The following is a 26,940-nucleotide window of genomic DNA, read 5'->3' on the forward strand; positions in this document are numbered from 1 at the left end:
GTAAAAAAGTAAATGATGACTTGTGTTGCAGTTGGGGAGGCAGCTTGATTGTATTCCTAATTCAGCTGTTTCCAGCTGATTGCAAGAAGGTGTGAGCTGATGGAAACTCAAAACAAATAGCTGGAACTGTATACGGTAACAGGAAAAGTGCAGCAGTCATCCATTATGAAACTGTATTGGTCTCCTTAAGCATCAGCTCTGAATATTCAGTGGCCTCTCAGAGGCCACTGAATTTCTCTGCATTTTGAGGAGAAATACACCTGATCCGGAGTGTAGAGTAGCCATGCCTGACAACAGGTCTGCAACTCTTCATTGGGGTCATATTGGTTATTTTCTGGGTTTTCAGCACACAGGCTTGGTTCCAAACCTAATAAGGACATTGAAAGGCTCTTGTTCATTACAGTGGCCTTTGACTTGTACTGTTTGGGGGAAACTGTTTCTGTATGATGGTGCATGTATGAAATTCTTTTCTTTTACACTGTTTCCATGGAAAACATTCACTATTTTTAAAGATACTTTCTGGAGAGAAGTTTTAACTCTAAAAATAATGATTTTTTTTTTTCTGTTTAAAAGTAATTATTGAAGAGAGGAATATGCACTGTTTGTAAACAGAAATGTATCAATGTCTGCCTTTAGAAACTCAGAAGTTACATGTCAAAAGGAGAAAAAAGAAGGTAAGAATGTGAAGGTCTAATTTCATTCTAAAATTTGGACTGATAAGTGAGGTTAACATAAAAAGCAAACAAACAAAAACCACAAAAAACCCTACCAGAATACACTTTAAAATGTGCTTAAAGCAAAATGACTTTTTCATTCTTTTTTGTTAGAGTGCTTGCCTGAAATGGGACCTTAAGTAGAGAAAAGAAAATGCACTTAAAATATTTTATTAGTAAAGTTTCATGAACCACTTTTACAGAAATTTTGCTTGATACAGGAAAAAGAGATTTGGCTCTTGTCTTTCCTAAAAATTACTTCTACAGAAAGTGCAGTAGTGATAGTTATCTGAAACCAGGGGCAGGGAGTTTGAAGTAATAGAAATTACTGTGAAAAGGATTTAGATAGACATCCATCTATGCTTTTCTTTTTATGTATATGTGTATATAAACTTAGATGTGTATCTCTGTGTGTATATAGAATGTGTTCCGCTCCATATATCCATGGTGATTGTTGAGGATGAGCTATCATTAGCATTCTTGTTAAACGTGTTTTTCAAGGTTATCAATTCTCTTCACTGATGGAGATCTCAGCACTAAATAACCCGGGTATTTCAAATACACATCAGTGCTTTGTTTAACAAGATCAGTTTCCGCTTTCTTCCCTCTTGCTGTGCTGGGATGAAGTAAATAAGGCAAAATGCTAACGTCTGTGGCAAAACTACCTTACTTAGGAGGATCAAGTAATGCAGGTATAAATAGCAGCGATTTGTAATAAACAGAGTTGCAGCTGGAGTCTTTATGGAGGAAGGCAAAGATGACCAAAGTTTGTCACTTTAGAAAGTAGATGTAATATTAAGTAGCTTTTCAGAAAGATTTTAATACTATATTTGTCACAATTTATATATATAGTGATAGGCAAGGGGAATGTTTAGTGTCCCTTGGATTTCTACAACATTCAGCGAAGACACTTTCTTAACATAGAAAGTTGTTTGATGAGATTGCCGAGAGTCTCCATTTCACAGCCAGCCCCAGGAGGCTGGGAGCTTCGCTTCCTGTTTCGGGCTACCATTCCATCATCTGAGAGCTCATAATAGTACTTTAATGAAGTAGTGGCTTGAGGAAGGGTAAGCATCTTGAAAAGGATGTGTGTGCCCCATCCAAAGAATCTTGAAACTAAAGACTATAAAATTTGCCATTTGTTATCCTAGGAACCCATCTCTAAGAGTCAATTTAAAAATACATATGTTTTCTGTGGTTTTGGCAGTCTGGGGTACAATATAATGGAAGTGATAAATGTTAAGTTTCATTGTTGATTAAAAGAGTTATTCCTGTATGGGAAGAATAATTTTAAGTATTTACTTGCTAAGTGTCTATTGAAATAGAAACTTGGACATGAAACTAGAATGCTTTTCTTTGCTTTTTGAAATAGGTATAAAAATGAATGCCTGGTCCTTCAAGTGTATCATAACAGAGCATTGCTCATTGATCATTACAGTCTGAACTCCCACACAATATTAGTGATAAATGATGATCTGGCTTTGTGTAAACCTGACTAGAATGAGTTTCATTTATTTCCCTTTTTTTTTTTTTCCCTGCTGAAGTCAGCAGAGAGTCTTGTTAAATAGCTGTAATTACATATATCTCTTGGTAGCAATGAATTTATATTAGCATCTGGCTAAAACTTTTTATCTCTGCTAAATAGGTTTGTTTCAAATTATTTACAGTTTAAAAAGGCATTTTTAACACTAACATTTACCTTGCCAAACTAGCCGTAAACAGGATTTATAGGCAAAGAGTTTATTTACTGCATTTTCTGTCTGTACAGGTGCCAGAGATGTGATAGTAAACTTCGAGGATTTTTCTGAGCTCATGTTGCAGTAAAACTATCATTTTATTACAAGACCAGGGGTGAATTACAGTCTTTGTTATAAAAATAGGGCAACTGTATAAATTAAAAAATAAATTTAAGTTGAGCAAGAGGTGTTATGACAGAGTTTCCAGAGAAAGAAGCACAGGCTTTTAGATGCAAGTCCAGTCTCTTATTGGAGATCTTAAAATTAACTTTCACACTCAGCCTTTTCATAGCAGTTCGCAGACATTCATTACTCTCTCTCTCTCTTATTCCTGCTCCCTTGAGTCACCTGTATATACAGCCACTCTTCTGCCAGTGATTGAAGTTTGTCTTAAGAAAGCTGATATATCATCAATACTAACCTTGGTGTTCCAAGGTAAGGATTTTGTGTAGCAAGCACCAGAGAGAACACCTACATGTGGTATCTGTAATTTCATTGTAGTAAAATGCATAGTTGGCTGTCTGTAAACAAAAGCTTCTCTCTGGTGAACAGAAAAAAACCATCAGTGCTACTAATTTACTCAGTGCAATGAATTTACATATTGGCGTCTTAAAAAGCCTTTGGTTTTCTGATTTTAGATTGATGCATTTTTATCTCTTGCTTTGACAGAGAGAGAAATTTCAGAAAAGCAAATGGAGATCAGAAACTGGAGAAAATGGTTGCCCAAACTTTTGGTGTTACTGTTTTCTAACTCCTAGTCAGTGATTTTATGATGTAACTAAATGAGATTAAAATATGAGAAGAGAAAAGATTATTAAAATGATTCAAAGTACTCTTACGTAGCTCAGATGAGTCTCATATAGGCTTTTCTTCTTAAAAGAAGTCGGGTGATCAAGTGGTATGTATTAGCTGAGAGATTTGTCTGCTGAAGTATATGTGCAATATATGTCCATGAACAATAGAGACAAAACATTTAACTGTTGAAAGATAATGTTTTTTAAATCCTTTGGCTTTACATTTTATTTGTTCAATACTTTCATAACAGAATTAAGGGGTATTTTAGTTGTGGCCTTTATGATGCCCTGTTGTGGCTGAACTAAATGAGCATGAAAGACACAATTCTGATAGTTGCTACAGGAGGTTTGCTTTCTGCTGTGTACTATTAGGCTATAAATCACACACCTTGTTCTTCCTAATGTAAGGTTTAGTTGAGTGAAAGTCTCTGGCCAGAATGAAGTCAAGTCAGACCAGATCTTTGATAGTGTTATCACCTAAGCTGCTTCCATATATGCTTTAACTAGTGAGTGCACTATCTTTGTTTATGCATTATATTAGCTGGGTCATAGAAGTTATATGCCTTATTAATGAATAAGAGAAGACAGAATTGTTACCAAATGACAGAATGGATGGTGTTGGAGAGCACCTGGTCCAACCCACCTTTCAAAGTAGACAAAGTAGACTAGAGCAGGTTGCTCAGGACCACTAGAAGAATCTGGCTCCATCTTCTTTACTCCTCCCAGCAGATACTTAAAAACCCCTGAGCCTTCTCTTCTCCAGGCTAAACAACCCCAGCTGGCTCAGCCTCTCCTTGTGTGCAAGATGTTGCAGTCCCTAATCATCTTCAAGGCTCATCAGTGGAATTGCCCCAGTATGTCCCTATCTTTCTTGTACTGGGGAGCCGAGATCTGGACCCAGCACTCCAGATGTGGCCCTAGTAGCACTGAGCAGAGCGGAAGGATCACTTCTTGACCTGCTAGCAACAGTCTTCCTAAATGCAGCCCAGGATGCTGTTGTCCTTCTTTGCTGCGAGGGCACATTGCTACCTCATGTTCAGCTTGTTGTCCACCAGGACCCCTGGGTCCTTCTCTGCAAAGCTGCTTTCCAGACTGTTGGCCCCCAAGTGTGTAATGGTGCCTGGGGTTATTCCTCCACAGGTGCAGGACTTGGCATTTCACAGTGTTGGTAATTTAGGAGATTCGGTATTTATTTTAATTTTTTCCTATAAATTAACATTTTGATCTGAAATAGTTTCATTTTGAAAATGTTAAAATGGAACTTCCTGACAGTTTCAGAATGCTTGCAAGAGCAGTCATGAGGATTTTTTTTTTCCCTCTGAACATATTTTCAGGGGAAATCCCATCATCCTGCCCCAAATGTCAATAGTGGACTAAAGCATTCTTCACAAAACTCCTCATCACCTTTGACAAACAATTATACTTATTTGTGGGATGTATTTGGTGTGTTATTTATGCAGGAGTAGTGTAACTGAAATATTTCTTATTCTTCTTCACCTGTGTAGTTTCCAAGACATACATTGCCAATGCTTTTTTACTTATTTAGAGTACCTTTTTGTTGGCTTTGTGACTAAGCTTCTGATGCTTGCGTGCTTTCTGCTCTGTACTTGGTCAGTAAGATTCTGTAAGTGAATGTCAGTGAATGTCTACAATAAGCAGGAATTAATAAGAAAAAAAATTACAGGATTTTGAATATTTACTTTGATGCTTAAAAAAGTAATTATTTTTAGAACAACTAGTGGTTTGGTTGATTTATCTTTTGGGATGTACACTTTGCTCTTCATGGAGTAGCAGAAAACTTGTGTCAAGCCTTTCCTCATTCTTGGTAAAAGGGAGAATCAGGAAGAGGGTCTGAGTTTTGTCCATTTGGGAACGTTTCTAAGAATTACTGTGCTTTGTGAAATGTAGAAGTAAAAATTTGTGTAGTCAGATTTGAACCACCAAAGTAAGTGGTTCAAATTAATAAGTGGTGAAGATTATCAAAATAACTGAAGGTTGTACAAAACATTTAAAAGTTTAAGGAAAATTTTAGGACCCCAGCTTTAAAAGCCCACTTTGCAAACCAGAGCCTGTATTTCTTCATGTTTTCAAAATTTTTAACTAAACATATGTAACAATTTTTTTTCATTATCAGAGGGCAATGGTAAAGAAATTTTGTGAAATGGTTCTGTTCCTAGGCATGTTATTGGAATTGGATATGGTCTTGAAGAATGATTGAATTAACTTGATTTCATTAGAAATATCATAAGGAAAATACAAACTTCATTCTAGATAAAAGTGGGCAATTGTTCATTGAGCCACTTGGTGAAGGTGTCCTAAATCATGACAGAAAAAAGCAAAAGCCTATCTGACAAAAACAACTTTTTGTCTCATCTAGGTTTTATTGTATTTTTATTTGAAGTTACTTGATTTTTTCTTTTTCCCCCCACCCCTTGAAAATAAGTGTGAATTTCCCATGGAACTGGAGTTCAGAAGTAGTGGTGCATGTTGTCTTCTGCTGATGCGGTGGTACATGTTTCCTTTTGATGTCTTCTTTTTTTCTCACTAGAAACTCTCTCCTTCTTTTGTCTTGGTATTTTTCTCAGTGGAAAAAAAGGCAATAGTAGACTTGAGGCTCAGGAATTTGCCATGAGAAATGCAGGATATCCTCTAAGATGCATAACCCTTGTGTTTGTAATTACTGCAGTGCTGCATATGATGCCGTCCTTGACAGAAACGTGGCCATTAAGAAGCTCAGCAGACCATTTCAGAACCAAACTCATGCCAAGCGAGCTTACAGGGAGCTGGTCCTCATGAAATGTGTGAATCATAAAAATGTAAGTTTTCAGTAGATAACCGGAGAAGTGGTATGTATATTGGTTTGTTAGAAAGAAAATTGCTTTGCTGGGTGCCTTTTTGAAACAGAAGAAATGAAAAGTGAATTATGCTCCAGAGCTACAGTCTTTCTGGTACTATATGCCCACATGAGAGAGTGAAGGTCTTCCATGTGCTTATTTAAAGGCCATGCCAAATGGGGGTGCTGCTAGCAGGGTTAGGGTGACAGCAAGGGAGAGAGCAGAATACGTTCTTATCAACTTCTTATCCAGAAATGCATAAGTGGTTGTTGGAATCCTGGCTCCATCCTCTTGTCACTGGGATTTGTGACTCAAAAGCAATGTCTCTTGAGTTGGAGTACCCACGCACAAGCGTCACTCCTTGTTCTGGACTTCATCTGAAACCTAGTCATATAGATGTATTGTGTAGATCGTACAAGATGAGGGGTTGTCATGGTGAAAGTTGCTGCAAAACTGCCAAAGAAAATTAAGAACCAAAAGTACTTTTCCATTCTCATGTATTTGTGTGTAAGCTAATGTTGTGGAGCCAGGGACTCTGAAGCCTCAACACATTGTGTCATTCCTTGTAATCACAGTGTTCTTGTTGAAATAAACAGCACTAGCAGGTTCTAGACTTCCCTGCTTCTTATGCCCACTACCTATTGTATAACATTTAGTATCCATAATGAATAAAAACATTCCTATACTGCAGCAAAAGAGTTATTCTGGGGCAGTATGTTAACTGTAACCATCTATCTACTGGTTAGAGCTGTCTGCCTGGCACTGTATAAGCTTGCTTTTTTGTAGTGAGATATGTAGGATTGCCTCATTGCATTGTCAAGGGATCTTCCAAGGATTTAATTTTCCTACAATTTCTTGATTTCTGCTGTGGCTTGGTGCCATGCCTGTGTGCCACTTCCTTTTCATTAGGAGTGAATTTTTCAGTTTGCTACACGTTTACTCTTCCCTCAGATCCTGCAATGACTCTTTCTCCTTATGCAAAGCATAAATGAGCTTGAAACGCGTGATGTGAGACTTGACACTTGTTCTCAATCACAAATTCACATGGAAAGAAAAAGGACTGACCCTAAAATGGCAAGCAGCAGGACTTGTCACCTATAGTGTCCTGTGCCCCACTTCTGGGCATTGACTTATCCTTACATTTCCACTGTGTTGATCAGTACTGTACCTGTCTCTTTGCTATTGACTTGGATGGGAACTGCCCTCAGTCAGACCAATGCACGGGACTTTGAAAATGCAGGGTTGAGTGAGTAGTTCTCCCTGTAGGTGGGCGAATGATACATTCTCACTTCATGTTTTTAATGGACTGGAAAGAGCAGAGGGCAGCAGGAGCGGTATTAATTTTAAATATATAATTTTAAAAAATGCTGCATAAGAGCTGATAACAGCACCACATTGGTTGGGTCAGAGTTTTAATCTGTCTATACAGAGAAGTGCAAAGGAAGGAGAGGATTGTAAAGGCACCTGTGCGCAGGCAAGAATCAGCCAGAACATGGAGTGGAGTAGACAGAAAGAATATTGAACCATTCCTGTTAGAAAGCCTAGAGAGGTGATGGAGGCGGGGAGGGAGACGTTCAGGTGTTGTCTTCATGGAGGCTGTGCTGATATCTTCTACCTCTGTTGCCCACACAGAAGGAAAGCATGGGAAATTCAGATCCCTGAGGTCACATTTTTCCTCTATGCTGTTTCACACATTCTTATCAGTGTCTTTCAACAGCCCAGCCCATTTAACAAAAACAAGTAAAAAAGGAGTTGCAGTATGCAAGATGTCTTTGCCTAGAATATGTCTACTCTTTTAAAGTGCTTCTACTAAACAGCGGTACCTCTCATGATGGAATTTCTGTCAGCGAGTGTGTGTGTATGTGCCCTCAAAGGAATTGAGGCCATGTCAGAGAGAAGGAAGGTCTTCTGTTTATTTTTAATAAGATGGTCCTTGATTATTTGTCCCCTCAGATGAGTATTCTTCATATATAAGAATTTTCTGGCTGTAGCACAGGCACTGCTATGCAAGGTTGAGCTGAAGTTGGTGTGTGAACCTCTAACTTCAAAATTCAGAGGACCATCTCACCCTTAGTATTTTGGTTTGTCACTGATCATCACTAATCCTTCTCTCAGAAACCACTTCAAGTGCGCCTAGAAGAAATATTAGAGATCTGCAGTATTTTATTTTGAATGTTGCTGACTTTTTACTGATCCATAAAGTGAGAAGTGTTAGTATAAATTGAGCAGAGAAAAAACAGAGTTTATCCTTTAACACACACTTCAAAATGGGTTCAACTGCTTATGTTTATCTCCTCTCTTCATCTTTTTGTCTTACTTTGCTTTTCAGATTATCAGTTTATTAAATGTCTTCACACCACAGAAATCTCTGGAGGAGTTCCAGGATGTGTAAGTAACACAGGCAGTAATTCAACTAAAGCTTTAGAGACATGGGGGGCATTATAGTGTGCTTTGAACACAATGACTCAGCAAAATACAAAGGTTATAAGCCTCTCTAAAAAAGATCATGTGTAGTCTACACTGTGGGTAGACAGGTATTCTGTATTCCCATATTGAGAGCACTTTTGACACTTATAAGGTGCCAAATACCGGGTTTCCTAAGCACTGTAATAGTGTGCAAAGCCCACTGGTGGCTCTTCTTGAGAGGGTTAGTGTGTTTGCATTTGCCTTCACATGCAGAGGAAGGGGTATGAGTAGTTAAAAGGGCCTGCTTTTGTGTTACTAGTTTGCTTGGGAAATGATGGTTGTTATGTGACTCCCTGAGGTGTTTTGAAATGTGGCATTTCATTCTGAAATAATTTCCTGTTGTGAACCACTTCTTCATTTCATAGTTGTTTTGATATAACCTTTGACTGCATAAAATTACTTGCCTGGGGAACTAGTGCTAGGTGTAGAGGACAACTAGCATCTCCAGTGAACATCACCCTATTGCACAAGCACTACTGTGCATAGTATGAGCCTGCCCTGAATGAAATTTTAAATATTCAGTGTTTTATATAGTTGTACTCCTTTTATCTTTCAGTCTTTCCCGTATTCTGTATACATTGTATGGAAATGTATTCCCATTCTGTACTCTAATATCAGTAGTGGTAACAGACAGATAGCAATGGCTGAAGTCAAGCGACTACTCTTCTGGTTTTGGTATATGGAATTTCCACATAATATTGTCACTGTAGACTTATGCAGAGCAGAGGAGGTAACTAGTGCTGGCGAGAAGACAAGGCGTGCAGCTCACATTGAAATGGAGAGCTAGTGTTTTCCCCAAAGTTTGAGAGTGCTTTAATGTAATGTTAGAGTTATGAATTGGCTGTCCTTGTGAGATGTCTCATAAGAAATGAGCTGATGTGTTTAACATATTAACTTACCGATAAAGAGGATTGGGTTAACGTCCTGCTGAGGTTGTCAGTGAAGCTTATTTATCAGAAGCACAAGACCAATTAGTTGTAATGAGAATTGTGTGCAGTCATGCAATCTTAGGACAATTTTTTGAGACATTTCGCATGGGGATGCATATTTTAGCCTCTCAGACATCTCTACTACTCTCCGATTCCTACGTATACTGTGGTAACCATTCCTCATAATGGTCAAGTTATGGCCAAGCAGTCATTTGTCCAAGCAGTCATTTGGTGCTTGTGGCTCTTCTGTTTTCTGCATGTTTCAGTGTTGTGCTGCCTGTTTGCCCATGTAGGGTACAGTCTCTGTCGTGGGGAATGCACCAAGAAAGGGCCAGCAATCCACCTGTTTTGCTGGGACACTAAAAGAATGGTGTTTCTGCAGTGAGATGGTGCAGTGAGAAACAAACACCACAATGGTACCGTTGTGAGTGGGCCCAGTCTCCAGCTGTGTTACTCCCAGTCATCAGAAATAAAGTTAACTTTGAAGCAAGAAAAGGCATTGTTACTTATTTGAGATGATGCTGTGGTTTCTCTTCAACACAGACAATAACCCTATGACTTTGCTTTTTCATTCAGTTACCTGGTAATGGAGTTAATGGATGCCAATCTGTGCCAGGTCATTCAGATGGAGCTAGACCATGAGCGAATGTCTTATCTACTTTACCAAATGCTCTGTGGTATCAAGCATCTTCACTCTGCAGGAATTATTCACAGGGTAAGGGGTCTTTGGTTTAAAACCTAAGGCAGCATATGACATCATCATGAAGACTTTAGAAACCACTTGAGTTTCTTGTGTACTGTGGATCAAAGCCCTGTCTCCCAGTAAAATGACTATAAACTTACAAGTCATAGTCCATCCCCTTAGCAGAGTAGCTTCATGCTTGTGTTAGGAATGAGATTATTTGTGAACTTAATCAGACAAAAATGTAATGTGATTATTCAAAATAAGTAATAACCAAATAATAAGCACTGGAAATCATCAAAGTGATTATGATCTCTCAAACTTGTAGATAAATGTTATTTCTCCTGAAAATGCAGCTGGCTACATCTGTCACGCATGACATTCAGCACTTTGAATTGATGTTGTAGTGTGTCCAAGTATTGCTTGATCAGGATCCACAGAGGTCAGGGCATATGGAATTGGCATTTACTATCATTTATGTGTGCTAAAACAAATGAAAAGACTGCTAAGTCTATATTAAATGCATCCCCTCATTTTGCTTTTCCACATCAGAGTGCTGTGTCTGGTAAGGATGCGGTACCTGGCTGTGAATGCCAGAGGTAGCGCTATGCATGATTGGGGCCAACTGTATGGGGTTCAACAAGGCTAAGTGCAAGGTCCTGCACTTGGGCCACAACAACCCCAAGCAACGCTATAGGCTTGGGGAAGAGTGGCTGGAAAGCTGCCTGGCAGAAAAGGACCTGGGCGTGTTGGTTGACAGCCGCCTGAATATGAGCCAGCAGTGTGCCCAGGTGGCCAAGAAACCCAATGGCATCCTGGCTTGTATCAAAAATAGCATGGCCAGCAGGACTAGGGAAGTGATCGTGCCCCTGTACTCGCACTGGTGAGGCCACACCTCAAATACTGTGTTCAGTTTTGGGCCCCCCACTAACAAGGGGGACATTGAGGTGCTGGAGCATGTGCAGAGAAGGGCAACGAAGCTGGTGAAGGGTCTGGAGCAGAAATCTTATGAGGAGCGGCTGAGGGAGCTGGGATTGTTTAACCTGGAGAAAAGGAGGCTGAGGGGAGACCTTATCGCTCCCTACAACTACCTGAAAGGAGGTGGTAGAGAGGTGGGGGTCGGTCTCTTCTCCCAGGTAACAAGTGATAGGATGAGAGGAAATGGCCTCAAGTTGTGCCAGGGGAGGTTTAGATTGGGTATTAGGAAAAAATTCTTTACTAAAAGGGTTATGAAGCATTGGAACAGGCTGCCCAGGGAAGTGGTTGAGTCACCAGCCCTGGAGGTATTTAAAAGACGTTTGGATGAGGTGCTTATGGACATGGTGTGTAGTGGTGGTCTTGGTAGTGTTAGGTTTATGGTTGGACTTGATGATCTTAAAGGTCTTTTCCAACTTACACGATTCTGTGATTGTTGACAACAGAGGGAATAGTTCATGTGATTGTGAGCAGGAAGCAGTTCTGAATGGATTGAAAATACCCTGATTTAACTTCTTTATTGAAATGTGCTTTTACTAATTTGGGATTTCCAGCTGAAAAAACAAATCCCAAAATGTTTCCCTTCTGTTATGAGAGGAAGAAAAGAAGGGCTGATAAAATGGGTTACAAAGTGGATGTTGCTTTACAATATACAAAGGTCTCCTTTTTTGGCATGTTTTATGTTTAGCAAAGGATGATAGATTTGGCTTCCAGACAGTCATCCAGCAAAGGATGAGTTGAATTATTATGAATGAAACATTAAGGTCTCCATACATACAGTTGGAATGAATACATTAGGCTCACAGCATTTAAAAAAATATACTCGAAATGGTACTCTAATACTAATCCTAGTTTCTCGAACTGCTAAATGCAATTTAACACCAGTAGGCTCCTGCTGTCCAGATGAAGCCCCACAGTATGCCAAGTTAGAACATCTTCCAGAAGAGTTTGCTAGGCAAACAGAGCAACGTTTTGCTGTGTATTTACAAGTATTTCTGATAGTAACTGTAAATGTCAGAAGAGTAAAAGAATATTTGAAGGGTGACCTAAAATATCAGTCCATATCACAGCTGTGCCTGGCTTTATGAAGGACAGTCATATGTCTTTTCATTATCTTTTGCAGGATTTAAAACCAAGTAATATTGTGGTAAAATCTGACTGCACATTGAAGATCTTGGATTTTGGGCTGGCCAGGACTGCAGGCACTAGCTTCATGATGACTCCATATGTGGTGACACGTTACTACAGAGCACCAGAGGTCATCTTGGGAATGGGCTACAAGGAGAATGGTAGGGCTGCAATTTCATAGCAAGCACAGTGAGACCTGAAGCGTAAGGTCTGCCTCTACAATTGCAAGGGGCACCAGAAGGAGAAAAAGAAAATATAATGGGAAATGACATCTTGAATTTAAAAGGGAGGTCATTTAGAGCAGTTTCTCACTGTTGTGTACTGCAGCTACAGAATGTATTTGGGATGCAATGCTGGTGAATTTATCAGTGTGGGATTGCAGAGTAATGAGAAACTTGTTCTTAGTTATGGTTGAATTTAGCAAATACAATTAGCTCTTTTTGACCAGAATGTCTTTGCCTTCTGTGTCTGTGAAACACTGTGGGAACCACTGGAATTGCTGAACAAGTGATGTGTTCTAAATTTGAGTCTGGGTCTCTGAATTGTTTGACGGAAGAAGAGGTACAAGCTGAACTAGGGAATCCTAGCCCTTCCAGAATTTTTCCAAATCCAGAGCTAGATCTGAATTTCAGGACTGGTTTCTGTCTTTATGATAGATTTAACTAAAGTCCCAAGTTTTGCTGACAGGTTTCATGTGGTCCAGAACAGTTTGAGTCTTTTTTTTTAATGGAAAGTAGGGTTGGAAAGAAGAAGAAAAAGCTGAAGCTAAAAAATCATGCATCTAATTTGTATGTAATCTCCCTAGATGTAAATAGGATTTTGCTCTGAAGAGTCTGTGAGGGATCTGGATACTTCTTGGTCCCTGGAAAGACTGTGAAAAGCAGGTAGGGGGTTCTCACTATAAAGAAGCAGGAAGAATTCACATTTTGCAGGGGATAAAGGGAAAACTTTATAAGTGATTCTCATTTTGTAACAAAACTGAGAATTGTATCTGAATGCCAGGTAGACTGGGCAGGAAAGGAGGGGATACAATCTATAGTGGAGAAAAATCTGCTATGACTCAGGTTCTGCTGTCAAAAGCTACCACTTGTCTGTTTGACAAGGAGACTTTTTGATGACAAATACAGCAAATGTCAAAACCGGGAATTTATTAAGAAGTCTCCTACTTAATTTATGTTGAAGAGGTTAGCTAACCTGTGGGAGAAGTTCTCCTAATAGCCAACTGCCAACTGCATCCTGTAAAGGGCAGTAAAGCTGATTTGGGGAGCTGATTCCATGACTTAAGCAGGAATAAAGGCATGCTCACACAACCTTTTCCAAAATTAGCAAGTGTCTGCATTAATTATTTGTAATGTTTATGAATTTACAGTACACATTTTAATATGAAAGTCTAAAAATTAGAGAATTATTAAGCAGAGTCTAAGGGTACAGAATAATTTCTGAAAAAGAAATAATCTTCCTTAAAGAATTTTGTAGTTGATATTTTTGATAAGTGCCATTAGAAATTTGAACTAGGCTCAGTATGCTTTAGATAGTTCCTTAGTCAATATCCAGAGTTCCTTTTATTGTGAAATGAATTATTTTGCGTTTATTTTTTTTTTCTCTCCAGACATTTAGTAGATGATTACCATTGTTCTGTTATTGTCCCTGAAAGGACAGAGAAAGCACTTGGTTTTCACATGATTAAAGTCACACCAAGAGAAAGTTAGACACGCTTTTGTGATGATGTACACAGCTGGGAAGGTACTAAGAATGTTTGCCACATCCAAAGGTCCTGATCAAATGCCAGTTGAAGTTGACATAGAGACTTTCTTTGACTTCCCTGGGCAATGAATCTGACTAAAGATGAATGATCTCGCCTTACTTGTACAAAGCAATAATAAAGTAAACAGAGAAAGAAAATAAAATATTTGAAAATGAAGTCAGCTGTCTGAGGAGCCGGTCTGCTTGGACACTCTGATCCAGCTCCCAAGGAAGTCAACAGAAAGGGTTGTTCTTTGCTTCCCTGCTCTGGTCTATGCTGCCACATTACTGAAGCTCCCCTACTTTTTTTTCCTCTTACAATGTACACTGCCTGTATAAGGACTGTTCACTGCTTTCATTTTCTTTCTGCACTTGGTTGGCTAAAGATGCATAATTATCACCAGTGTGCTGCACTTCTGTGGAAGGTCCCAAAACTGTCACTATGAAGAAAACTCTGCCACTGCCTCAGGCATGCTCTTGCTGTCCCATGCCCCTGATACCTGTACCCTCCTTTTCCCAAATGAAACATTCCACCTTCATTTTGTTTTACTAAGAAATGAGTTATTTGTTTTGTTTTGGATTGCTTTTGAAGGATTAAAAAGAGGGAAGAAAAAGAGGAGAAACTGGTTGTGTAGGTCAAACACGACCACAAAATGAGGATTCAAAGCTGAGAAACAACGTAGTCTTTTGAAGCATTTGAAAGCAGTTTTTTCCCCCTTCACATGGAATATAGGTCTTTTCTTTCTGTGCATACTGTGCACAGAAAAGGCAAAGGGCAAAATAAACCCCCACCCAAGTCAAGCAGATGACACAACTATGCATCTAAAAGCTGAAGGCAGGATCAGGAAGAAAATAAATGCTCTTAATGTTGTTGGTACTTGTCCTGCAAAGCATTTGTTTTAGCATTTGTTTTGAGCACCTATGCAGTAAAAAGCAGAGTCTGCACAGGTGACACTCCATTTTTTTCCAGTTGGTATGTAGGTACAGACAGATACATATGATAGGTACCTATAGATAGCACATAGGTACAGATCCTGACGCAAGAGTTTTAAATAACCCTTAAGGGTGGTATTTATCCACACGGCCTTTACTCATGTGAGCAGTTCCACTTGGAACCTCTTGTGTACTGCTACAGAGAGACTCAGTCCTGAAGGACAAAGCCTAGAAACTGCCTGGCTGCAAGTAGGATTTATTCCAGATAATAATTGTCTGGGTTTGGGGTTTGTTTTGGTTTTGGGTTTTTTTTTGTTGTTTTTGGGTTTTTTTTTTTTTGTTTTTTTAATATTTTTCACCATAAACTCAGTGTATACCACAGGTCTGTGCAGTTGTTTCTTGATCTTTACTTGCTAGCTGTGGGCCTTTTTCCAAAAATGTTGATTTTAAACCTTTTCCACCGTTGTTACTACTGTTGAGCTGACTGATGCAGCTTTTACTTATTTACTTATTTATTTTAGCTTTTGGTGAGACATGAAAAAAACCCAACAAAACCACAAAACAAACTGTACTGTTCTGATCAACCTGCTCTTTTTCCCCTCCTTTAGGAGTGAAACGTCGTAGTTAACTTTGCTTTTTTTTCCTCCTTCTTCACTTCCCTGTCTCTGCTGTTCTAGTGGATATATGGTCTGTGGGATGCATTATGGGAGAAATGGTTCGCCACAAAATCCTCTTTCCAGGAAGGGACTGTATCCTTGTGTCATTTGCTGCAGCTTCACCTATTATTTGTTCCTCTCCTCTACCCCATCCCTTTTACCGTATAATGGCTATACCAGGACTGTAAAGATAGATGCAAAAAGTTGAATCCCAGAGGTACGAGTAAATTAAAATAGTGCACTACTGATATGAACAAAATTGAAAATGAAAAACAGATGCACAGAATTATTTCAGTCAAATAAGTTACTTTATTTTAAAACCTGTAATCATTTTATGTGGTCTTTATGTCATACTAATAAGCAATACAGAGAACAAGCATTATGATTGCAAATTGCATAGCTTTACTTATTATTCTTCAAAGAAAAAATAAGAAAAAAAGAAAAGAATCCTAACTTTGCCCATCTGGTTCCTGTAAGTCTGTTTTTCTGCTTTTATGTTTTGGAAATAGTGACTTCATAACATTTGTGGTGACATCATAATCTTTTGCTTGCTAATGCATCATGGATTTAGATTCATCTCAATGCTGTATGGGCTCAGAGTTGAGTCAATACAACATTTTTTTTCTTTAAATGAAAATGAAGAATTTGACTCACCCAGTTCAAGGCAACCGTTTATCTGCTGTGGTTTCCAAATTGGCCTGAAATCAGATTCTCTTGATTTAAAAATGAACTTTCCTTTACTTGCATGAGGTCTGTGTCATTAATTAAACTGTATTGCCCTCCCATCATGTTCTTCTCGTCTTGGGTGATATTATTTTTACCACTTCCAAGGTGGTGAAAGCAATATTAGAAAATGAAAACAAAAGAGGAGGTGTCTACATAGCCTTCGACTTATTACAGGCTAAGCCAGGCAACCTGGCCGCGATGGCTGGGAAGTGTAAGTAGTGTGTATTTTGCCCATCAGAATAAAATGCAGCAACATAACATGTTTTCCACTTTCAGAAACAAAAAGGCATATTATTTTCAGCAGCTTGGCAGAAAGACACCATAAAAATCTGGCATCAGCAGTTGATGTGGAGAAAACCCAGCTTTTACAGACATGTAGTCATGGAAGTAATTATTTTTCTGCTAGCTCTTGAGTGATTCCGGTAGTGTTTGTCAGAGTTAGGTCCTGCCTGTCCTATTTTCACAGCTCTGTCGACTTTCTCTGAAAATGGAGCTCTGCCTGGTAGCCAGGTGAAGATGCAGTTATACTTTACTGACAGGTAGATGGGGAATCTGCAGATACCTCCTGTTTGTTGAGGAGGAAACAGCAACATTGTACTGGCTTCCAGTCTTATAGGAATATGGACTGGAAAGTTATTGGATGCAAAACACGACAATGTAAGGATGGTGGTTTTTATTATTAGTGATGAGATGATAGCTTTGAGATGTCACTCCATAGGTGCTGAGCTTTTCCTGCAACATGTGGAGCAGGCTGCACACCCACCTTCTGCTGTAATCTGAATGTACAGAGCAGCTGCCAGCATTCATGAGACCTGTAACTCAGTGTAACAACACCTAAGAAACACCATCATAACTCTTCCTCCAAATACTGTGCTCTTTTCCTCTTTTTTTTTAATGTACAAAGAAAAACTAAATGATCTAAAATATATTTGAGGTTCAACTGTAAGTACTGAGGATATTTCCATTTAGTCTATTTGGAGAGAAGTCTGATTAAGGTTTTTAGTTGATAAGCAACTAGAATACAGAAAAAAAGCTATTTGAGTTGCGTGGGTTGCTTTCCTTTTTCAACAACAAATGATATTTAAGAGTCATGTTGTTCTGCCCATTTCCAGAAAAAATAAATGCTATATAATTTAAACAACATAGCTTTTAAAAAATCATTCAAACATGAGAATTACTTTGTTTCTGTCTGGCTGTGACAACAATCTCTTATGACAGTGTTTTGTTCAGGGATAGTAACAGAATATTTTAAAAATATCTTTTAACATTTCAGTATCAGTTAAAAATAACAACTGAATTTTTGAACAAATGCAGAAAAGATTGTGTAAATTGTGAGATAGTCCTACTTTTTAAATAATTGGAAATCCCATACCCTGAAATGCAGTGTATGTGGGCTGGGTCACAACTGCTACCATGTTTTAGTGGTGGGTTTATTCAGGTGAGCTGGAAATTAAAAAAAAAAAAGGGGGGGGGGGGGAATGGAATCTGTACATTCATTTCCAAGTCAATACTAATTTGTTAACCAGTTTGGCCCCATGAATAAGATTTTTCAGTGTTAGAAAGACTGGTTTGTGTATGGGTCCATATTATTTCCCCTCTCTCCATGTCTGTTGATGAGCAGATCTAGTTTGCCTCCTAGATAGAGGAAGAGCTGGAGAAGCATTTACGCAGCTGCAAGTAAACTTCACAGAACAACATTACAATAAAGCTTCCCTTGGGCTACTTAAGGCCTTCCAGCAGTGAGTTTTCTAGCTGAAAGAGGCAAGTCTGTATAGAAACTAAAAATTTCAGTTTTTTTTTAATTTTTCAGAATAATATCTACTGTGTGCACTTGCTATCAATATAAGGAGCTTACTCATTTCCAGCCTGGAGTAAGAACATTCATGTATGGCAAAGTATACATCTAAGAAAAATTTCACAGCTGCTGCCAAGTTTATGGAAAGAAAAATTTTAAAAAGTTAATCTTAACTAAATCATTGCACTTAGGTGCTGCTGACTTTAAATGAAATTTCATTTTTAAAGTCTTCATGGAAATTAAAACATAGAGAAGGTTAATTTCAGATCATCTCATCTATATAAATAAGAACTCTCTCTAAGTTACTATAAGAAAGCTCTGAAATCTGTATGGACTACAGGTACCAGTATATGATAACTGTCCTGGTTAGTATAAATGTAAGTTATGCATTTTCAAAAAATGTGTATGTTTCTTAACTTTATTGAAACGCTCTCTGAACACGTGTTCAGTTAACTATTTTCATTAGCAAAAAGCCAAATAGTACTTGAAAATGCTTGCTCTGTGAATATTGCTGAGGTATTTAATCTAATTGACCTAGTAGGACACTTAAGATACAGTAGGGCTAGAGGATTGGTCCATTCAAGTGCTGTCAGTTTGCAATGAGCCAGCTGGTTTTCAGAAAAATAAGAACACCCTCTAGCCTCCTGGAGAGTACTGGGTAGAAATTGCATAGCAGATGCCTTTGTTCCTTGTTACTCACCTAAAGCAGACATTTCAAAATGCTGTCAGGGAGACTTCTTTGTCGGCAGTCAGAGCCTTATAAGAAATCCACGTTTTGATCGATTTCTGGATGGATTTACAGACCAAAAGATTCCTGACAAGTTCTGGCAAGCTTTTGTAGTCCACTTCTGAGCTTCTCTCACCTTGTTTCTTTGATGCTTATTCCACTCTTGTCTCAGTTAAATCATTCTGAGTGAGCAACTAAAAACTGCCCAAACTCTTGGATGCCATTGCAAATATGTTGGAAAACTCCAGCACTTTGCCCAAAGCTGTGTTCAGCTAATAATGTCTTCAAAATCTCATAAGATTTCAATTTAAGGATTGGAAATGTATTTATGTGTATTTTTTTTTAAGAAAAGGAAAAACTTAAAATGGCCTGAATGCTTTCAAGTGAGATAGATTTGTTAAGATCTGAGCTGCTGAGGCCACAGTGATGTCCCATAGGCAGCATGACTTAGCAGGGAAATAAAGCAAAGACCATTTCTTTTCAGTACTGGGGAGGTGTGTAAAGGATGGGACTCTAGGAAGTTCATGTGTGAGTCCTTCAGCAGATCAAAGGGCAAACAGTGATTTAGTCATAGAAATATATTGTGATAACAGCCAAATGTCTTAAGTTTGGCTAGGCCTGGATTACAGTGGTGAATATGAAAAACAGAATCCCTACTGCAAATAGCTAAGACAGGCAAAAGAGAAAATACCATTAAGATAGCAAGAGAGAAAAAAATCCAAACTTATTCTATGTAGCTATGAACATCCAAAATGGATTGTGAAGAGAAGTAAGCATTAGCAGATGAAGTTAATGTTTTCTGTGGCCAGATTTTCAAAAATTCCTTTGTCTGCCAGCTGTCTTTGAGAGTGGTGGGATTAAGAGATGCTCTCTGACATCTTGACAGAGAGTATTCTATTGTATTTTCCCAGGAATTTATATGGAAAAAAAATTGCTTGCCTTAGGGAAACAATTTTGAATCAAGAAAGTCTTTTAGAAAAAGATGTGGCCTTTCCACCGCTCATTAGCAGAATTTGTCTTTGCATTTGAAACATGATCTGCATTTATTAGTGGGTATAATCCTAGTGTTTTGAGTGCATGTTGGGGGTTTTCTTAAACTTTGGTATAATAAAACATCTGCATTTTTATTTAGTGTAGTCCGTTGTTTTTCATGTTCCCAGTACTATTTTCTTAAGGCTTGTTTTTTCTTCTAAAAAAATAAAACCCAAACCTACAGTTAGCATCAGGATTATTTAAAAGAGACTATTAGGAATGGCTGACCTGGCTCTCCAGGTTGGATCAGCTGGTATGTGTTAGCCTGCTGCTTAAGTGTTTGTTAGCTACGATGGCATTGATAGGTAAGTTTGGATTTTGTTCAGCTGAATGATTCCTCCCTGGGTATATGGTGTTTGGTTTTGGACTCAGGATTTTTCTGAGAATATAGCAAGAGTTTGAATTACGATGATTTTATTGGGGGGAGTTTGCTCATATGAAACGAGGTCTGTCTCAAAGAGACTTCAGTGTAGCTGTGAAGAGGATTTGGCTGTTGCCATTCTTCTCTTTCTCTTTTAATTCAGAGATGTATACTCTTAACAGTTTATAGTGCAATTTGCACTTAGTATAAGAGCCTCGTGCTCTCTATGATCTGTGTGGCATTTGGAGTGGATCCCAGCTGCTACAGTTAAGATGATCCATTTGCTCGTTTCCCAACACTCACCTTAAAGATTTTCAGCATGGGTCTGAACATGCAGTTTCAAAAGTGGCCAAGTGTTGAGGTGTAGATATGTGCTACACCTACTGCTACCTTATATGAATTTCAGCCAAGGCAAGTTAGTTGCCTTTCAGGCACTTATGAAAATTGGATGGTCCGAAATGTTTTGTTTTGTTTTGTTTTTCCTATGCCATTAATCAGCTTTTGCTTGATGGCAACTGTACTAATTTGAGCTGAGTTTCACTGGTACAGTTGAGCAGAGAATTTAGAACTTGTAGGCAAAACAGGTAGTACTGAAGTATCTTTTGTCAAGAGCATGTAGGTATTTGGTTGGGATCAAAGTACAGGACTGGAACACACTCAGAATCATGTATCATTTATCACATATGAAAATATATAAGTATACTTAAATGATATGCTAATCTGTTTGTATTGTAGCAGGAGAGGCTACATGTGGGATTCCTGCTGGAAGAGGTAAAACAGGTGCACTTGAATACTGTGAGACCTGGGAAGAGATACTTCAAAGTCAAAATTTAAATTAAGCTAAAAAGAGGGTCTGAAGCTAGCAACTGCAGAATCTGCAAAACATGTTTTAAATGTTACTGTCTGTTAGATGCAGTGTAGTGTGTTTCACATTCCTTGGCAAGATTCTCTGTAGGTCTCTCTTACTGTGATGGTTTTTTTTATAGTTATATTCAAAAGAAAATGGGAGACAGGGAAGGGCATGAGTCATTCCTCATGCCTCCACTCATTCTTGAGCTTGCATCTCAGGATTCCCATGGCCTTTTCTTAATATACATGTGCCTCTTAATATTCTGTGACATCCCTTCCAGTCCCTCTGCAAACTCTGCTGTTCTGAAAGGGACAGTGAAGTATGAGTTCCCAAGGAAAAACAATAGTTTTTCAGCACTTGTTTGGCACTGCAACCTAAGAGCCAGCCTCTGAGGAAGAGCACGGATTTGGATGTGATTCATACCTCCTTCTGCGTTTTTCCAGGTGGGCCAGGCTCTGGCACCTGCCTGTCTACTGCAGATCAATTCTGTCTATGCCAAATGAAGGTGGGCATCTGCTAGTCTGAATCCCAGAGAGCAATGGCTCAGCTGTGTCGTAAGAAGGCACGATGTGTACCAGTTTGGAATTCGCAGAAAGTTTAAAAAAAAAAAGGAGAAAAATTCATACATTGGTTTGAAGCATCACACTTGCAAAATTGTGGCAACTCACTTTCGGACCATCTAGAATCGGTTGGGAGGGTAGCTGTACTCTACAGTGCTTTGCAGCTTCAGTTGCAGGTGGTAAGTTAGAAGTCAGTAATGCAATATTCAAACACTTTGGAACCCTATTACTGTTATTGAGAAATATTAAGGTTTTAATAACATCATGTGGAAAGTGGTGTTTCAAATTAGAAAGGAAAGACTTTCTAAGGAAATCTTAATGGATTGAGCTGATACTGTGCTGAGCACTTGTTAAAACATGTTGAAATCCATGCATGTAATAAATACAAGCATGAAGGGAAGGTTTTTGGTATCTCAGCAAGGCCCTGAGATTGGAATATCACAAAACTGGGAGTTTGCCATGATTTAGACAGAACTGAGGGAGGGAAGGGTTTGGTGGGTTTGGGAGGCTTTAAATCTTTTTCAAGTGTTTGAGCTATCTTCACAATTGTCATTGGGAGCACTGCACATCACAAACTTTCCTTGGCATTGGCATTCTGAAGCCTTTGTAGCTGTGCTATCTGGAGCTTGTGGAAAAAAGCAGCTTTGCCCCTGTATTATCAAGAATTACCAAGTATTTATATAAACCATGTCCTTTTTTTATTGCATAGAAATAACAGAAAAACCTGTAAAAACAAGGTACAGTACAGACTGCTGTATTTTGCTTCCTGAAAGTTCAAGTAAGGGCCTAGAAATGGCTCTTCAGAGCTGACCTCAGTGCAGATCTGCAGGAGCGCTCAACAATAGAGATGGAGGTAAAGGGAAGTCCTACCCGGAAAGGTGTCTTTCCATTTTAGGAGGATTTGGAGAGAGAAGCTTACTGTGTTGTGACAGGCATGCTCAGTCGCCTTGAAATTTTACTGGAGTTTGCACCTGAGCCATTGGGAAACAGCATTGTGTGCTAAATATTTTGGCCTACAGTTACACAAATAAAATCAGGTATCTTGATTTGTTTCATAAATATGTCTATCATAATCTTCCCAAGTCAATTTTGAGGACATGATCTTTTCTGCTTACAGAGGGGTGATTTCTGCATCCCTAAACAGGAGCTATTACAAATGTGAATGTTTGGCATTCTCACTAATGCTCTGGGCAGAGAGAGAAAGTGTGAATCAGCTCATGAGGCTGGGAAAGATAGCAAAGCTCATTCAGCTGCGCCTGCATCTCTGATGTCCAAGGTTTCCTGTGGCATGCATTTCGTGAATTTTAATTTGAATGTCATGATTTTCATTGAATGAAAACCGGAGCTTACTGAGTGCAGGTCTGAAGAGCCACCTCGGTAGGAGTTTCAGCAAGGCCAGTGGCATATTTTCCTTATGGGCTCCCTTTCATTGTGTTTGTCAAGTCCCAGAGAACCTGCAGTTTGGCAGGAGGAGAATGCAGGCCATTATGAAGGAATGAGGAAGGAAATCAGCTATGGTGTCTTTGGTATCAGAGTGACACCCATGCTTTTTCCAATTCATCCAGCATGGTAGGAGCAGCCTTCTGCAGAAACAGAAAAGGAAATTGCATCCACATCCAAGTTACTAGGGAGGTGTCCATGGAAGGTTAGCTTGGATCCTTTCCATATAGAAACATCTTTGGCTAGTTCTACAATTCCTGATCCTTCTGCACCTTTGCTGAAAGGAATCCAAAACCTGGAAGGATGAGCAAGCACTCATTTGGGTCAGGAAGTACATGAGACTAAAGTACAAAGAGGAATAGATGTCTTATTAATGTTCTTCTATGCCAACTCTCCCTTCTCTCCTCACTATCTCTTCTGGTCACCTTCCCTGTGAAGGGCCATGTCAGCAGCCAGACCAGACTGCTTCCCCAGACACAGGAAGGTTTGGGGGGCGGGGGGCATGCATGTGTGGCAACAGAGCAACTTCTGTTCAGCCTCCCCAAACTCTATTCAAGCCCCCAGGGAGGTTTTGGAGATTCCTGAGGAGGACAGCTAATTCCCCAAATGTTTTGCCAGACAGCCCTGGCACAATCACTGGAGAGGGTATTTCTTAACTGTTTGGCATGAAATCAGAACCAGGAGGTTGGCCAGAGGTTAAGATTTGCTGTATGAGTGAAACATTTCCTTTGTTGAGGAAAACACTTGCTCATGGTTTGTAGTGGACATTTATTCAAGGTAGCTATGCCAGGGGGACATTTGGTGTCCTTGGAAAACTTATATTTTTAAGTATATGTCCACACTCAAGAATGCATTTCAGAGCAGCTCTGTGCAATAATCTGGTTTGTAGAGATTTTGAACAAATCAAAAATCCCCTACTTTTAGTAATCCAGGACACGGGTATTCTAATGGAGAGGGGGCTTCTTATCAAGGGCTACCCAAATCTCAGCAATTTCACCTCAGAGAATCGTGAAAAGTTGTAGGTTTCATTCCTTAACAATGTTTCATGTGATCCTAAAACATCAAGGCAAATAGTTGCTAAACTGAAGTTTTACCTAGAGTCACGCAGAGGTCTCTGTGACTATAAGTTAGCCTGCATTTAATGAAAGCTTAGGGATATTCCGTGTGTTGGTGGAGCGTTGCCAGTCTTTGTGAATATCTTGCATTTGGAAAAAATCTTGAACCAAATGGAAATGCTCAGTGCTTTGGAATTGAGTGCAAATGTTTAGAGATTGTGGTTTGTTTGTTTTTCTGATGCTTGTATGACTGAAATTACTCAGACTACATCTGGATTGATGTTGGACTAAGTGAAACTGAGGATTGAGGTTTAGGTCTCTGTACTGCAGTCCCTTATGAAGCTTTGCACAAGTCTCAGTGCCTTAACTGGGGCTTCTGACAGCTGCTGCTGTATATGCTGAAACTCCTAACCTCTAACTACTTTTCTTAAACATGCATTGAAACTCTGGGTTCCAATTTGACTTATTTCTAATTGGCTCAGGAGAGGAAAAAGATGCAGCAGTCAAGAAGGCACAGTTTTTTTCTCTTTGGACATTGGTTATATTCAGATGTTCATCTTTGCTTCTTCTGATTTGGAAATTTTCAAAGAGCTTCCTTCCCAAAACCTCAGGAGTAGAGGAAAATAATCATCTCTGCTTTACACAGTTTACAGTTCAGTACGTCACTATGTCAACTTCTGCATGTGTGCTCTTGAGCACAGCATAGAGCAGTAATGTCAAAAGGCAGCCTCTGAAAATAAAAAGGAATTAATAACAGATGAACAAACAACTGCTTGCTCTATCTTTTCCTGATATTTTGCATGCTGTTTAGCTTGTGATAAAAGCAGCAATAATTTGCATCTCTAGGTTTGCTTATTGCTTCTAAACAAGTACCCTTTGATTTATTTCTTTGTTTGTTTATTGATTTATTTATTGTGTAGTGATGAAGCTTTTAATATTCTAAATAAAGCAACAGGGAACCTTAGACCCAGGCATGTAAAGATTTCCACAGATAGGACATTTGCCTTCAAAGTCAAATCCACTTTAAACTGTTGCTCAACATGAAGTTATAAGAGTAAATTTAACCAAGCAGCGTGATGCTTTCATTTTTTCCCCACAGTTTTCTGGCCCTGAGAGACCAGTCTGTCCCTTTTCTTGCTTCCATGCCCTATGACTTATCATAGAGCAAGGACAGCAGAGGTAATGTGTTTTCATAGTATTGGTATGGGGGGTACGCCACCTTAATCCTGTACTGGATATAATGAGTCTGATTTTCATCTCATGTTCCAGTGTAAATTGTGGTTAGCTTTGCTTGACCCAGCTGAACTGTTCTTCTCTGTATGAGGTAAATAGTCCCCCGGGCTGCTTTGAATTTCGGTGCAGAAGATACAGCTTAGTGCTTCTGTGTCTCAACTGTCCTATTTTGAAATCATCATTTCCTGTCATGGCAAATGGAAAATTATAAGATTCTCAAGACCCCTATTATGGACTGCTGGCTTCACTGAGATTCAATTGAAGTGAGCCAACAGGCTCTAAAGCAAGCATTATTGGAGTCGAATGATCTCAACAAATTCTATTCATACCCCTGAATAAGAGTTGGATATGTCTTCACAAGGACCCAAGTTCCTTTTGTGGCTTCTGGCAGTTCAGCTTGTGAAAATACGCATGGATCTCTGGTAATTGAAAGGAAAAGCAATTTGCATATCCTCATTGAATACAGAGACCAGCATTCATTTACAATACAAAGCAGTATAAACCTAGGTAATGAATGCAAATGAAAACTTAAAAAAGACAAAATTAATTGGTAAATTTTAATTGCAAAGTTGTATTATGATATAGTAGCCAGCATGGGTCTCACTTGGTTTTCTGTACTTAATAGTATTGTCTTTCATCCACACTGAGGTAAAGAAAACTGTTGGAGTCAATTTTTCTCAGACCTGCTATGTTGTCATGAAACTTGTATGCTCAAGCAGAAAAGCATCTGCAGAGAGCAAAAGGCAGGTCTGTGTCTGTGGTGTGGGCTGCAGGGTCTGTGCTATAGCATGATTGGATAAGTCTTCTCATTTATTTGTTGTTATGTTCCTGTTTTCTTGTTTACTTTCATTTCATTTTTGTTTCCAGTTGACATGTGGTCAGTAGGGTGCATCATGGGAGAAATGATTAAAGGTGCTGTGTTGTTTCCTGGCACTGATCGTATCCTTCCTAGCAGCTGTTTTGGCCTCAGTAGGTACTTCCAACCCTTTCCCCTCCAGCCCCTTCCCACTAGACTAGTGCTGACATACATTTGTATGGTACCTAAAGAGCTGGGTTAAGTCCCACTGCAAAATCCTTGCAAGCCAAAACGTCAATAAACCATACTGCCTCTCAGTAAAAGCCTTAGGTGGAAATCACAGCGAGTATGGTGTAAGGAGATGGAAAACAATGTCCTACATGGTTCATCAGAATCACTTTCTGCAGCCAGTGACCGCTTGTTTTTAGTTTCATTGTTATAAAAGTCTCTTTATTAATTTGGTGGGGGTGGTGGGGGGGTCATAAATGACAGGGTTTTTAGTTCAGGTTGTAGCATGGTAGGCATAAGTCACTGTTTACCTCAGGGTGGTGTGTAAGAGGTTCTGCATTTTAGGAAGAAGGTATGATTAACTTGGACATGACTTTTAGAAATGCTTATTTCTTTGCTTGTTTGCTCTGCAAGTGGTATTGAAGTAGGAAAGTAGGAAATGGCTTTAGTTTGGGGACAACTTCTGCTTCCCAAGACTAAAATTATCACTTAACTTCGTAGCAATTTGATAACTCAAAAGGCTGAGAATTTCCTTGGAAACTGTTGTA

General features: G+C 39.0%; 1 protein-coding gene across 12 annotated transcripts in view; it reads left to right on the plus strand.

The window, feature by feature from the left end:
- Positions 1-26,940, plus strand: part of MAPK10 (mitogen-activated protein kinase 10) — a 181,625-nt gene that overhangs the window by 114,786 nt on the left and 39,899 nt on the right. For 7 of the 12 annotated variants that reach the window (XM_075500878.1, XM_075500881.1, XM_075500882.1 and 4 more), the window contains 5 exons: positions 5,930-6,059; positions 8,407-8,465; positions 10,049-10,187; positions 12,253-12,418; positions 15,611-15,682. In XM_075500878.1, coding sequence (XP_075356993.1) covers positions 5,930-6,059; positions 8,407-8,465; positions 10,049-10,187; positions 12,253-12,418; positions 15,611-15,682 — 566 coding nt within the window. Of the gene's footprint in view, positions 1-5,929; positions 6,060-8,406; positions 8,466-10,048; positions 10,188-12,252; positions 12,419-13,062; positions 15,136-15,610; positions 15,683-26,235; positions 26,308-26,940 lie in introns of those variants that run through there. The other 5 variants (XR_012775595.1, XR_012775594.1, XR_012775596.1 and 2 more) reach the window with 4 other exon arrangements.

Source organism: Mycteria americana, chromosome 4 (assembly GCF_035582795.1).
Source record: "Mycteria americana isolate JAX WOST 10 ecotype Jacksonville Zoo and Gardens chromosome 4, USCA_MyAme_1.0, whole genome shotgun sequence".
Lineage (NCBI taxonomy): Eukaryota > Metazoa > Chordata > Aves > Ciconiiformes > Ciconiidae > Mycteria > Mycteria americana.